General features: G+C 45.0%; 1 protein-coding gene across 6 annotated transcripts in view; it reads left to right on the top strand.

The window, feature by feature from the left end:
• Window positions 1-11,990, top strand: part of KIF1B (kinesin family member 1B) — a 216,206-nt gene that overhangs the window by 181,567 nt on the left and 22,649 nt on the right. For all 6 annotated transcript variants that reach the window (XM_019511759.1, XM_019511758.1, XM_019511755.1 and 3 more), the window contains 7 exons: window positions 2,971-3,089; window positions 4,863-4,948; window positions 5,101-5,230; window positions 6,707-6,869; window positions 7,576-7,666; window positions 8,353-8,471; window positions 8,868-8,923. In XM_019511759.1, coding sequence (XP_019367304.1) covers window positions 2,971-3,089; window positions 4,863-4,948; window positions 5,101-5,230; window positions 6,707-6,869; window positions 7,576-7,666; window positions 8,353-8,471; window positions 8,868-8,923 — 764 coding nt within the window. The remainder of the gene's footprint in view (window positions 1-2,970; window positions 3,090-4,862; window positions 4,949-5,100; window positions 5,231-6,706; window positions 6,870-7,575; window positions 7,667-8,352; window positions 8,472-8,867; window positions 8,924-11,990) is intronic.

Below are 11,990 nucleotides of genomic sequence, written 5' to 3'. Positions count from 1 at the left end.
GTTTTTTTTTGGGGGGGGGGGGGGAGGGTTACGCTGCATTTTCTTTAAATCCCGAATCGATGTTGTGTTTATTTAAAGAAAAAGCGTCATGACCATTCTGAGTTTTGTCGGTTTTTATGTTTTGGTGACGATTTCTGTTTGTTAAATTTCATTTCTGGTTTTGTTGTGAGTATGCCATTTTACCTCACCAATCTTTCTGCTAATACCCTTCCCCCTTTCAGTCTGCTGGGCTAAGGTGCAGAAGGGACATTTGCTCGTGGGGGTGACTCAAAGTGGAACTGCTCTCCCAGGTGTGGGGAGGGGAGAAGGAGACCCTTAATCATGCATCCACCCCACTGGATCCAGTAAGTCCTGTGGTGTGATGGGTACACCACAGCAGTGCAAGGTGGAATTGCTGCCTAAAAACAACTCTCCTCTTCGTACAACCACAGCAACCAATGTGCCATTGCTGTCTGCCACAGAGGATATCCAGCTTTTTCTTCACCAGACAGGAAGCTTAAGCTATTCCGTTCCATACTTGAGGTTCTTTGTGTGTTTTAAAAACGATTGCCCACAGCTGGGCAATAGGCTGGAGGGAAGTGGAAGATGAGTCATGTATTTCTTCTTTGGGATTTATCTTTTTACCAAGGTGACTCTCCAATTGCAGCTACTTCCTAAGGCTGAATGCGTTTGCTATCCATCCTGTTGGACCGTGGCTCCAAAACATGGGTCATGAATATGTCAATAACTTTTTCCTTTGCCATGTTGAGATGGAGTGGTCTGGTAGCTCTAGCTTTAGAGGAAGAAGGCCTTTGTAGAGACTGTTTATATTAGTCTGAGAACTGTCTCGTACTGTATACACGCTGACACAAGGCTGAACCAGATTCCTGTTTGGAGGCATCTCTTTTCCCGGGACTCGAAGTGGGATTTTTGAACTGTATGCGTTGCTTGATGACAATGGTAACCTCCGTATCTTCCTGAGCTCATTTCCTGGTCCAGTCCATGTGATTGATTGCAACTCATTTAGTATGTGTTGTTTTGTTCTGTTTGTTTGTTTGGGCTGCTTTTCCTTCAAATCAGCACCACTTGAAAATTTTAGGCTAGAAGTGAAAATCTTTTCTTACAAGAAACAAGCTTTTTCTTTTTCTCACTTCAGCTTGAATTGCTTCTCCCCTCCCCTGTTTTATGAGTGTTTTACCTCACTTCGAAGCAGACTGAAAAGGAAGTAGATCCTAATTTCATTTATTACAGTGTTGAGTTGCGGTTGCTTTTCTGTTGTATATTTTTGTTGGTGTTTTATTTTGCTGCTCTTACGGCTTTATTAATCCTTCTCTTCTGTATTACATTTTGTTGTCACCTTGTTTTAAGTAGAGTTTTCATCTCTTTTAGTTTGCAACTGATACCTGCTTGACCCCTCCTCATGTTAAGGCAAACACTTGTTGAGGGGGAGGGAATCCAGGGAGAGGCATCTTTACCTTTTCTCTAGCTTGGGTTTTTGACTATGATCACAAGGAATTAAGCTAAATTTTTGTTCCTGTGCCCAGTGACCAGCTTGTACAACTGAGGGTCTGGGCAGGAGCAGCAGAGCACCACGTTTCTCTCCCATCTTTATATTGGCCCTCCAAACTTTCTCCCTATGCCCAGAGAATGGTAAAGTGCTCTAAACTGGAGGAGTAGTTGACCTTGGATATAAAATCCAGTGGAGAAACACTGAGAGGAAATCCAGCTATGTAAGTGACCCATGCTCTAATATAGGGCGCTCAATTCGTCTAGAATCAGCTGCAAGGAACACTCGAGCAGTTAAGTAGGTTTCTAATTTAGTGATTGATAAGAAGCCTACTATTGGGAGTGTTATGTACCCTCCCAGAATGCTTCCTTTAAAATCTCAGACTTCTGCCGCTACCAACGCAAATTACTCCACTATTTTCTCCTTTTCTGGAGGACTGCACACAGACTTGATTTGTTGGACTCCTTTGTATTATTCAGCATTCCACTTTAATCGGGGCTCCTCATCCCACCCTGAAGTTTGCCTTTTTAAGCAAGTCTTTTAAGTACAAAAAACTGAGAATAAATAAACCAGTTATGCTAGAAAGTTCAAAGTCAAGTTCAGGTGAGGCAACAGTAAAACATGTTAACTGAAATACGCTCCCAAGTTGTTTTAAATGTTTTATGTTCTAATAAGTTTTGCAGTGTATTCTAGCATTGGCCCCAAATGCTGCTGTGTTCACTGTGCTGTAAGCTGCAGTGTTCTGGACCTTTTCTCCAGAATATTTTGGTGCTTTATTACGGGAGAAGGAAACGTACAGCATCCCAAGATACCTCTTGGTGGGGAATACTGTACTTTCCGAGATCCTCAATAATGATCTGCTGAGAAACTCAAAAGATGGTTATGATTTGTGAATCTTGATAATTAACATATATATGCAGTGTAATAAAGTATGCAGAGAGGAGAGAAAATGCTCAGTCATAAATCTATTTTATATGGTGATTGTGCATATTAAACTAAAATAACTTATGAAATTGCCTAAACACAGTCATTTTCCTTTTAATTTGTAATTTCTAATGATCTCTAGACTATGCTTCGTAGCATGGAGAGCTTTCTAATGACACTTTACATGCAATAGATTCTCTTTAAATTTTCAGTGTGTTGCTAACAATTTTATTTACAGTTGTATTGCATCTAAAGTCATCTTCGATAAGGTGGCGTATTAAATGTTCCCTTTGTGTGTTCTTTAACTCACTAATGTAGACATGTTGGCTCCAGCCATCTCTGGTTTAATGTGTCTGTGTTTTCACATAGTTAGCTTTGATAGTGCTCAAGGAACTCTGTATGGCCAGAGTACAAAAAGCAGTACAGGACAATGTTTTGTAGTCTAGCAAAACTACAGACAGTAGGCCGTGTGAAGGAAGGCTTGTGTGTCCTGTTAGCCAGTCAGTCCTGATGTTCTTAGAGGTGATAGCCTAATGCTTTTTTTTCCTTCCTGTTACCAGGGCATTTGTATACCTAAGCAATCTGCTGTACCCAGTGCCCCTCATCCACAGAGTAGCGGTTGTCAGTGAGAAGGGGGAAGTGCGAGGATTCCTGCGTGTGGCAGTGCAGGCGATAGCAGGTAAGAGGCTCAAAGTCTGCTTTGGGCAACTTTTCATCAACCATGTTTTTTTTTTTTGTTTGTTTGTTTTTTTTAATGAATGGGCACCACAGATCAGATTTATCTATATAGTTTTTCAAAGCACAGTGTTAATCTGTCTAGCTGGGGTTGCAGGATAAAAGTAGGACATTCCTGTTGTTTTCCAGGAGGAAAATGCTTTGATTTTTAAGGGGAGGCTGGGTGGGAGGGAATCGGCAGCTGAACTGCTCCTTCCTTTGACTGATTTATCCCAGGTCCTTGGGAGAAGAGAGGAGGTATCACATTTTCTGCATGGCTAGTTCTCTAATCTGCCATTTGACTGCTAGCATTTTGTCCTTTTCAACTCTGGTGTGAGCAAGTCGAGGCTTATGCTTGCTGTTTGGCCGTGCACTATCTGTCTTGGTGAGAGCACAAGATGCTTCCTGTAATTTATCTGTCTTTTCTAGCAAAGGCTAACTTCCAACCTTTGTCTGTTGTCTTAGGAAGGCAGCCCTGGGGGCTTCATTCTCCATGGGAACATGCAATGAGGTCTCAGACACTGAGTCTAGGATTCTCTCTGGCAGGGGCTAAAATGGCAGATGAAATGAAATGTGCTTAAATACATCCAGAAGTTTTACTTCTAGCCTGGCTAGTTCTTCTTGGCATTGACACTAATGCATCTAAGTGGTTGATATGAAAGAGCAAACTGTGGCACTTAGGAATTGATTTTGGAACATCTCTTCAAATTTGGCTGTGGGTTTGTTTGGTCTTTGAGTGAAATTTCTAAAGGCATTATCAGCCTCGGGCTTACTTCTATAACATGCATTTTCTGTTGGAAAATACCTTGGCATGTAACTGGGCCCTCTTCTTGGCAGACTCCAGAGAGTCCCAGGAATGAATGGGTCATACAGATAGCCAGCCGCTCCTGGCCAGGGTCTTACACAGTGGTGGAGTCATGCTGCTCACTCTGTATGTAGAGGATCTTTGTCTCCAGGACTGGTAGACTGGCAATTACTTAACCTATTTTAAAAAGCTTTGGATTGGTTTTTCCCCTATTCTGTAAAGCTGCTTCTTTTATTGTGTATTCTTTGGTGGCTGGAGATTTGTCATTAATATACATCTGGTATAATTCCTGGAAAGAGCATGAAAGCTACAGATCCTGGTTTACATTTATGTGAATCAAGTGGATTGATTAAAAAATGATTCTGAGCAGCATTATTTTATGCATCTCTGCCTCTAGCAAGAATCCCCTATAGCAAAGGATCTGGAGGTGTGGTGACATGGATCACTGGAGTCAGCCTGTGGACAGGAACTGAAAACTTCTGCCAATAGGTTCACAGTCAACTCTCTGATTAGGTTTATGCAATTCCAGTTGATGTGACTTAAATTTTCCTTTCATTTCTGTTCTGTTTGGTCGTTATATTTTCATGGTATTCATTCACTTGGCTCATAAGCTGGCAAGTGTACAGTAAAAATCAGTACCGCATAGTTTTACACCTATGAATTCTGCACAGGTTAGTGAGTATTTATTTAATTGATAAATTAGCCTGTATTAACAGTGGGCCCTTCTAACTTATTTTGTTGGTCTTTTCCATGCCCTTCTGCAAAGGCCAGTGTTTGGGTGGTTCTCTACTTTGCTCGCACTTGCTCCAGTGTAGTATTAAATAATTCCAGAGACTTCCCTAACTTGACCATCAAGTTTACAGTCTCATTCCACCTTGCCATAAATGGGACTTCAATTTTTCCTCAATGGTGTGTTTTTTCTTTGTTTGGTAGCTGATGAAGAAGCCCCAGATTATGGATCTGGCATTCGGCAGTCTGGCACTGCAAAAATCTCGTTTGATAATGAATACTTCGATAAGGTAAAAAATCTTCAGTGTCTCAACGTTTCTTGGAGAGGGAAGCAGTGTGTCCAGTTTTGAACATAGACGGGATAATACAAGAAAGAAGGGCTGGGGCTGTTGGGAACTGCATGGCTTTGTCACCTGAAGCATCTGTCTGTCTTTTTTTTCAGAGTGACTTTTCTTCAGTTGCAATGACTCGATCTGGACTGTCGTTAGAAGAACTGAGAATTGTGGAAGGGCAAGGCCAGAGCTCAGAGGTCATCACTCCCCCAGAGGAGATTAACAGAATGAATGATCTAGGTAAGTAAGCAAGACACAGTACCATCTGGGATTCGAGGGGACCAACATAGGGTCATTGTAATTGCATATGAAGAATGGCTTTGGGTCTCATTCCGTACTGTGCTACAGGCTGAGGGATGTTGCCTCTGATGGGGACAGGAAGGTACGTAATGCACGGATTAGTTTTTCAACTTTGTTTTGTGAGTGATGACATAGCACCTGGAGGGAAGCTTTTGAGTCTCAGTTGCTTCAGTTTTTGCTGTGCTGAGAGGCTTGAGTGGTTGGAAATCTCTTATTTAAGCTGGTATTAAGTTAGCAATGGCTGTGTGCATTTTCCTGCTTGCTACTTCAAATCTGTGCCTGAGGGAGAGAAGAACTCTGGTTAAAACCTAGATATAACTTACCAGCTCACTGGTGATGAACCTGGCACCTAATTTGGAGATACCGCAGTTTCCACAGGAACAATACAGGCCGGGCCTTTTCCACTGTAGGATTGTTCATTCCTCCTGTGTGTAGCTTTGCCGGTAGTAGTTGCCCTTGTGGTTCTAATACAAGTAAGTTGTAAGGGATTGGGGCATAGGTGGTCTGACTTAATGGCTACGCCACTGAGGGAAGGCAGGGGCCAGGGGCTGGGTTGGAGTTTGGGAGCCACATTATCAAATCTGGAGGGGAATCCAGGGGCAGAGTCCACAACACAGTCCAGGGTGAGGATTTGGGGATCAGATGCTGAGTTACCAAGTCCTAGGGATAATCCACAGTCCCAAGAGCAGAGCCAAACTGGGGTAAGGAGCCAGGAAACTGATCCACAGGGAAGTCCAAAGCCAGAGTCCTGGAACAAGCCACAATCAGGGTCAGGAAACCATGGAAAACCAGAAGGCTTGCCACAGCAGACTGGGTCAGAACTGTTGGCCGGCCTGGAGGCTGCTGCCACAGATTGGAATAAGTGGGGGGGGCCTGAGCTCCAAGCAGCCAATCAGGAAGCCTACCAGTTAACTAGCTGGGACAGATCTCGTCAGCCAGAGACCCAAGCTGGTCTGGGCAGTCTGCTAGTCCTTAACACGGGTCCAAAGAACTCAGGTGGCTTTTACCCATGCACTGCTCTCTGCATGGTGAGAACGTAGGCTTGAGGCTTTCTTAACCCTCCAGCCTTCACCAGGGCTACTGCAGTTGGGTTACTGCACTTGTTGGTTAAGACAGCTGGTTAAAAGGTTGAAACAGCCCTGAGACAAATGCCTCAGTCCCTCTTCTATCCTTAACACAGGCTTTCTGCTACCTGAGCTGTACCTCCTTTGCAATTCTATGCAATTCCCTTTCATCTCCACAACTTGCTGTTGCCATCAAATCACTTTTCAAAACTGGCCACAGAACAGTGAAGGGTTTGGAGTTTGTGTTCTGGGGGCCTGGGAAGTGGGGGGCTTGACCCCTTCTGTGTGGGAGGGAGCATCTGTTGATGCACTAAATTGACAAGTTTTGTGTGGTTGTTGGTTTGTCTTTAAGACCTGAAGTCAGGCACTTTGCTGGATGGGAAGATGGTGATGGAAGGGTTTACTGATGAGGCTGGTGACCACCTGAAGCTGGGCAGCGTGTTCACCTTCCGCGTGACAGTGCTGCAGGCCAGTGGCATCCTACCAGAATATGCAGACATCTTCTGCCAGTTCAAGTAAGGACCAGCCCTTGATAAGAAGGGGAGGGCTTTGGCAGGGTAAATGGCATTTTCTCTTCAGTAGCTGGAGCTCAGACTGAGCAGCTTCCAGGGGGTCATTATGACAACAGCCTCTTGCAAAAGTCACAACCCAAGTGCTGCCCTGAACAAACCTCAGTCTCGCAGCAATGTGGCATCTAGGAGCAAAGCCTCACAGACTGAATTACAACTTTGAACAGCCACTTCTTCCTCTCCTGTTCCTCTTGTCCTAACATCCCAAAGTTTTGTAGAGAAGGAGTCTGAGGTCCTCCTGGTGATGGGTGCTGTATGAGATCAATAGCACCCAGCAGTTCCTTATGTTGAATAAATTTATAACGTCTCACTTGATAGATGGTTAGGCCCTATGAAGTCTATATGCAATAAAAGTGGATTGTGTGTATACCTAGCTTGGACCAGAGGGGCTGACAGCACAGTATATCACTTAGATCTCAGCTAAAGCTTTGTTTTCATTTAGAAGTTAAAGTAAGGATGAAAAGGGAGGGCGGTGGATACATAAAACAACAGAACAGTGGAAGAAATGCAAGGCAAGCGGTGGGGCAAAAGGGAACCCTGATAAATGTGCTTAAATAGCAGCCCAGGAGAGCAGAGATGTGCTGGGTTCTCCAGGGTCGGGCTAACATGCAGAGCGGGTCTTGTTCATTTGAGCTGTTTTATTTGTTTTTAGCTTTTTACACCGACACGATGAAGCTTTCTCCACTGAGCCTCTCAAAAACAATGGCCGGGGGACTCCACTTGGGTTTTACCATGTTCAGAATGTAAGTGAAACTCAGCACTTCTGTCTGAAGAATGAAGGACTAGGGGAGGATCCTGCCTAAGTTGATTTTAGCACTAGGGAATGCACATTGCCTTCCTGTTAGCCTACTCAGTCAAGCATGTGTAGCAAAGGGGGCGGGCACACAGAAGAATAGACAATAGGAGGAGTGATCAAATGGGTGATGTAATCCCCACTGGAGAAAATAGAGCCTGTTAGTGGTGACTGAATTACAAAGCCTTTATGCAAGGGTGTGGAGTTTTAACCCTTCTCCTCACCCCTTCCTGGTTCTGAATTCCTTGTGCTCTCACTCCTCTTATTGGGACACAGGAATGTGCAATAGAAGCAGCTTGAAAATTTAGGAGATAGAAAGCATGAAAAGCCCTGCTCCAGCTGCCAAATTAACTGAGTGTGGGCAGCTTCATCAATGAATGACGACCTTGTTACAGTTATTTTGTAGCTGCGTCCTTTCCTTACCTGCTGTGTACCTAGTTCAGGGGGTTTCTGTTTCTCCTGCAACACCTGATGACATTTTTAACATCTGAATAAAATCAGGAACGCAGCTCCCCGTGGAGTGACACACTTCAATTAAGCCATCAATGTCTTGGAAAAGACCATGGTTCCCTGGGCTCTCCTTGTGAGGCTGCAGGGAGGCTCTCTGACCTGATGATCTCTTCCCTTGCTTGCCAGGTTGCTGTAGAAGTGACAGAGTCGTTTGTCGAGTACATCAAAACCAAGCCCATTGTTTTTGAAGTCTTTGGCCATTATCAACAGCATCCTCCCCACCTTCAGGGACAGGATCTCAACAGGTATGTTGAGATCCTTCATTTCTGCTGTATAAAGGCTCTCTGTGATAGTAGAAAGGATCCTGAATGTGGGGATAGATATCATACCCACCTCTCCTCTTTGCTTCTGGAGTTCCATACCTGGCCTATATATTCAGGCTGTGGACCTGGCCTAAGCAGCCAGACTTCTGCTGGCCTGAGTGTCATTTCGGAGGGCGAAGTGTGATCCCAACGTAGCTATGGCAGCAAGGTCCTTTGTGTAGGTGCAGCTCTGTGAGCAGAACTGTGCATTTACCTGAACAGCTTGTTTTGCTTTTCAAGAGTGGGGTTGGGGGAAGTTGTACAGCCAAGCTTGGAGCACACTGGAGGGGCAGCATGAGAGGGGAGCATGGGGGTGGTAACTGTTTTCTCTTTCTGCAGCCCTCCCCAGCCCTCCCGGCGATTCTTCCCTCCCCCCATGCCGCTGTCAAAGCCAGGTGAGAATTAACAAATTTTTCACATCAAGCTGTTCCTTGCGTCTGTGTGTCTGCACTTGCTGCTTAAAAATAAGGGTGCAGAGGACTAGGTGTATTCAGTCAATTATGTTTGAGCAGGTGAAATGGAGAACACTGGGGCAGGCATGGGACCTCCCTCTCTGACACTGTTCATTCCCAGGCGTTCTGTCCCAACTTCACCTCAGAGCAATTGTTTCTCGAGACATGCCAGAAGTGCAGTCACATGTATGAAGTGTCCAATCCATCCTCCCCGATTTAGCTAGGGAACCATTCTCTGTGTGGCTACTGAGCATGTGACCCGGGGTTTGCTGATCTGTTAGCCCGTCTGCCTTTGCTCTCACTAATGCTGTCACAATGATCCTTCCATTTTCTTTTGTTTAATTTACTTGTGCATGTTGACTTCTTTTTTCCTTTATTTTTTTGTCCTCCCCTCCCTCCCATCTTCTTTCCTTTCTTCCTGCTTGTCTCCATGGCCTTTTTTTTCCCCCCTTGTTCCATTCCCTTTTCAGACCATGAGAGAAAAATCCAGTTGATTAGGTATCTCATGTCTGGCTATGTAAACACGCGTGTGCTGAACGCGCTGTCTGAGCACGCCCACGTGCTCACGTACTCTGCCATGGCTGCTTTCCAGGACGGGGCTGACCAGCTGCCACCTTTTCTCTTTCTGCCTATTCCCAGCTGTCAGAGCGAGCGGGCTCCCAAACGAGATGGTTAGTAGCCAGATTTGACCTTTGGTAGATATAGAAATATCCCACACTCTGGCTTGAAAGCAGTTCATCCCCATTTTTGCCCTCTGGTATCCTGAGTAGCTGGTAGTCCTCGTAGTGGGCAGATGATGCAGCATTGATATGCTGATGCAAGCAGTGTGTGGGGAGTCTGCATTTCGGGGTTCTGATCCTACCTCTGTCATAGTTACAGTGACATTGTTCCTGCCACGGAAACCATATCTGATCTGTAAAATGGGAGCAGCTGCCTGCTGCCTTGTTTATGTGCCCATTGATACCTTCAGAGGAAAGGCGCTTTAAGTGCCGAGTTTTATCGGAGGGTGTCTGCTGAAGCTCCCCTCTTATCTGTCCAGGTTGGTCACCTCGCCATTGCATCCTAGTGAATCCTGGGTTGGGTGGTCCAGCTGTTTCTGAACAAATCCATTCCTGGCTGCCAGAGCCTCTGGGAACATTTAAGATGGCTCAGCCTACGTAGTCGTAAAGCTTCGTCTATATTTGTCAGATGTTTCAGTGCTGCCAAATTTTTCTGGCCCCAGCCTCCAGTGGCTTGTGTGCTTTGTCCTCCTTCCCAGTTAACGTTGTCATTTTAGAGTCCAGCTGTCATTAGCCCACGGATGCTATACGCACAGCTGCAGCTCTTATGCTGGTGGCATGGGTAGATGTGAGACAGCGATGGTGACTGTTTTGGTTATGAATGGGAGACAGCAAGTGATGATACTGAACCCATTGCTTCGTGTAACGCTGATGTCCTGCTGTATTTGACTTTCATCCCTGTAGTCGAGTCTCTGCCCATTCTTCTGGGTCCACTGTTTCCAGCTAGCTTGACATGGAGCTAGAGGCAGAATTAAAATAACAGGTTTTGAAAGAATGATGACTTGCTCCTGTGTGCCTGCACCGGGACATGTGCTAATCGCTAGTCGTTGAGCTGATTGTGCTTCCGCCATTGAGGGATGTGGTTGGGCCATGATGGAAGTGGCAGGAGACAAAGGCAAGAATGGGAGAAGCTATAAAATGCTGAGGCAGGTCTTCAGTAAAGTAGGGCATGGGAATAAAGCTGTAGGAGCGGTTGACTAAATGTGTTAAACCAGGTGGAATGATGAGGAAGCTGCAGAGCTGCATGCAGAGGAGAGAAGCTTTCACAATTTTTCAATACCTTTCCTATTCCCAGGAGTAGAGCAAAAAAAAAAAAAAAAAGGCAGAGATAGCTGGATAGAATGGTAGCATGAAGGGGTGGCTTCAGGGGGAGGAAAATGGAAAAAGGTTAAGTCTGATTGCTGTCTTGTGATCCCACTTTAAAGCACTGCTTGTCTTTTCATTAGTCATGAAAGGAACTAGTAAGTCTGACGGCAGAACTGACAAGCCTGGAATAAAGGGAGCCACAGAGCTTGATTCTAGGACCTTTTGCTCTAGAAGTAGTCCTGGCAAATCTCCTTAAATGTTCACCTTGTATCTAAAATGGCAGAGATTACCGCTCTGCTCTTAACCTCTTCAGTGTAGTGCACAATCTAATATACCTTCTGGTGTAACATATAAAGGTCGTCAAACCTAAATTAGGAATCTCTGGGATCTTGGCCTTCTCTTTTTTGTGAAGGCTCCTGAATGCTGAAGGTGTGCCGGTAAAGATAAACAGACCTAGGCAGGCCCAAACTCCAAGCATGCGGAGGCTGAAATGGGCCTCCCTGGCGGTCAGAAAGGGTCTCTGCAGTGTAGGTGTTGTTGTCTTGAGAACATAATTTGGAGATACTGGCTTCAAGGCTGCATCTGAAGGATTCTAAACCAAATGCAAAAAAAATAGCCTATTTCTAAATTTGGGTGTCTAAGGTGGCACAGGACTTTCCCACTCATGGATCCACAGAGGTTCTATTTATAGTGAATTTATCCTTTGTGGAAACTCTCTTCAGTCTGTCACATGCCAGCGTTGTCTAGGCATTTTACCATGAGGGTAAGTGCCATGAGTCCTGACCCCTTCATGGAGTTAGGCGACCTTAAATGGAAGCTGCAATGACCCTTTTCACGAATTGTTTAAAACAAGTCCCTTACTGTAATAGATGATGACTGTATGTGTGACTTAAGGTGAATTTTATGCTGTGTGGGTTAATGGAAAGTTGGCCTTCTGTTTTCACTTAGGGTCTCACCCTTTGCTTCAGTAGGGAAAACTCTTATAGTATTTCGTAGTTACGGCTGATCCTCCATCTCTTTATAGACAGTGGAGGAAGGGAAGGGACTCTCGGTTTAAAAGACAACTCCTTAGTCACTCCATTGCCTAGCTGGTGTCCTTCCTGGCTTTTTAACTTCAGGTGAGTCGATTGTGTGACCCCTGCCCC

This window comes from Gavialis gangeticus, unplaced genomic scaffold, assembly GCF_001723915.1.
Source record: "Gavialis gangeticus isolate Ggan-Ray unplaced genomic scaffold, GavGan_comp1, whole genome shotgun sequence".
Lineage (NCBI taxonomy): Eukaryota > Metazoa > Chordata > Crocodylia > Gavialidae > Gavialis > Gavialis gangeticus.
Note: the sequence above shows the minus strand (reverse complement) of the source record. Positions and strands in the feature narration are given on the sequence as shown.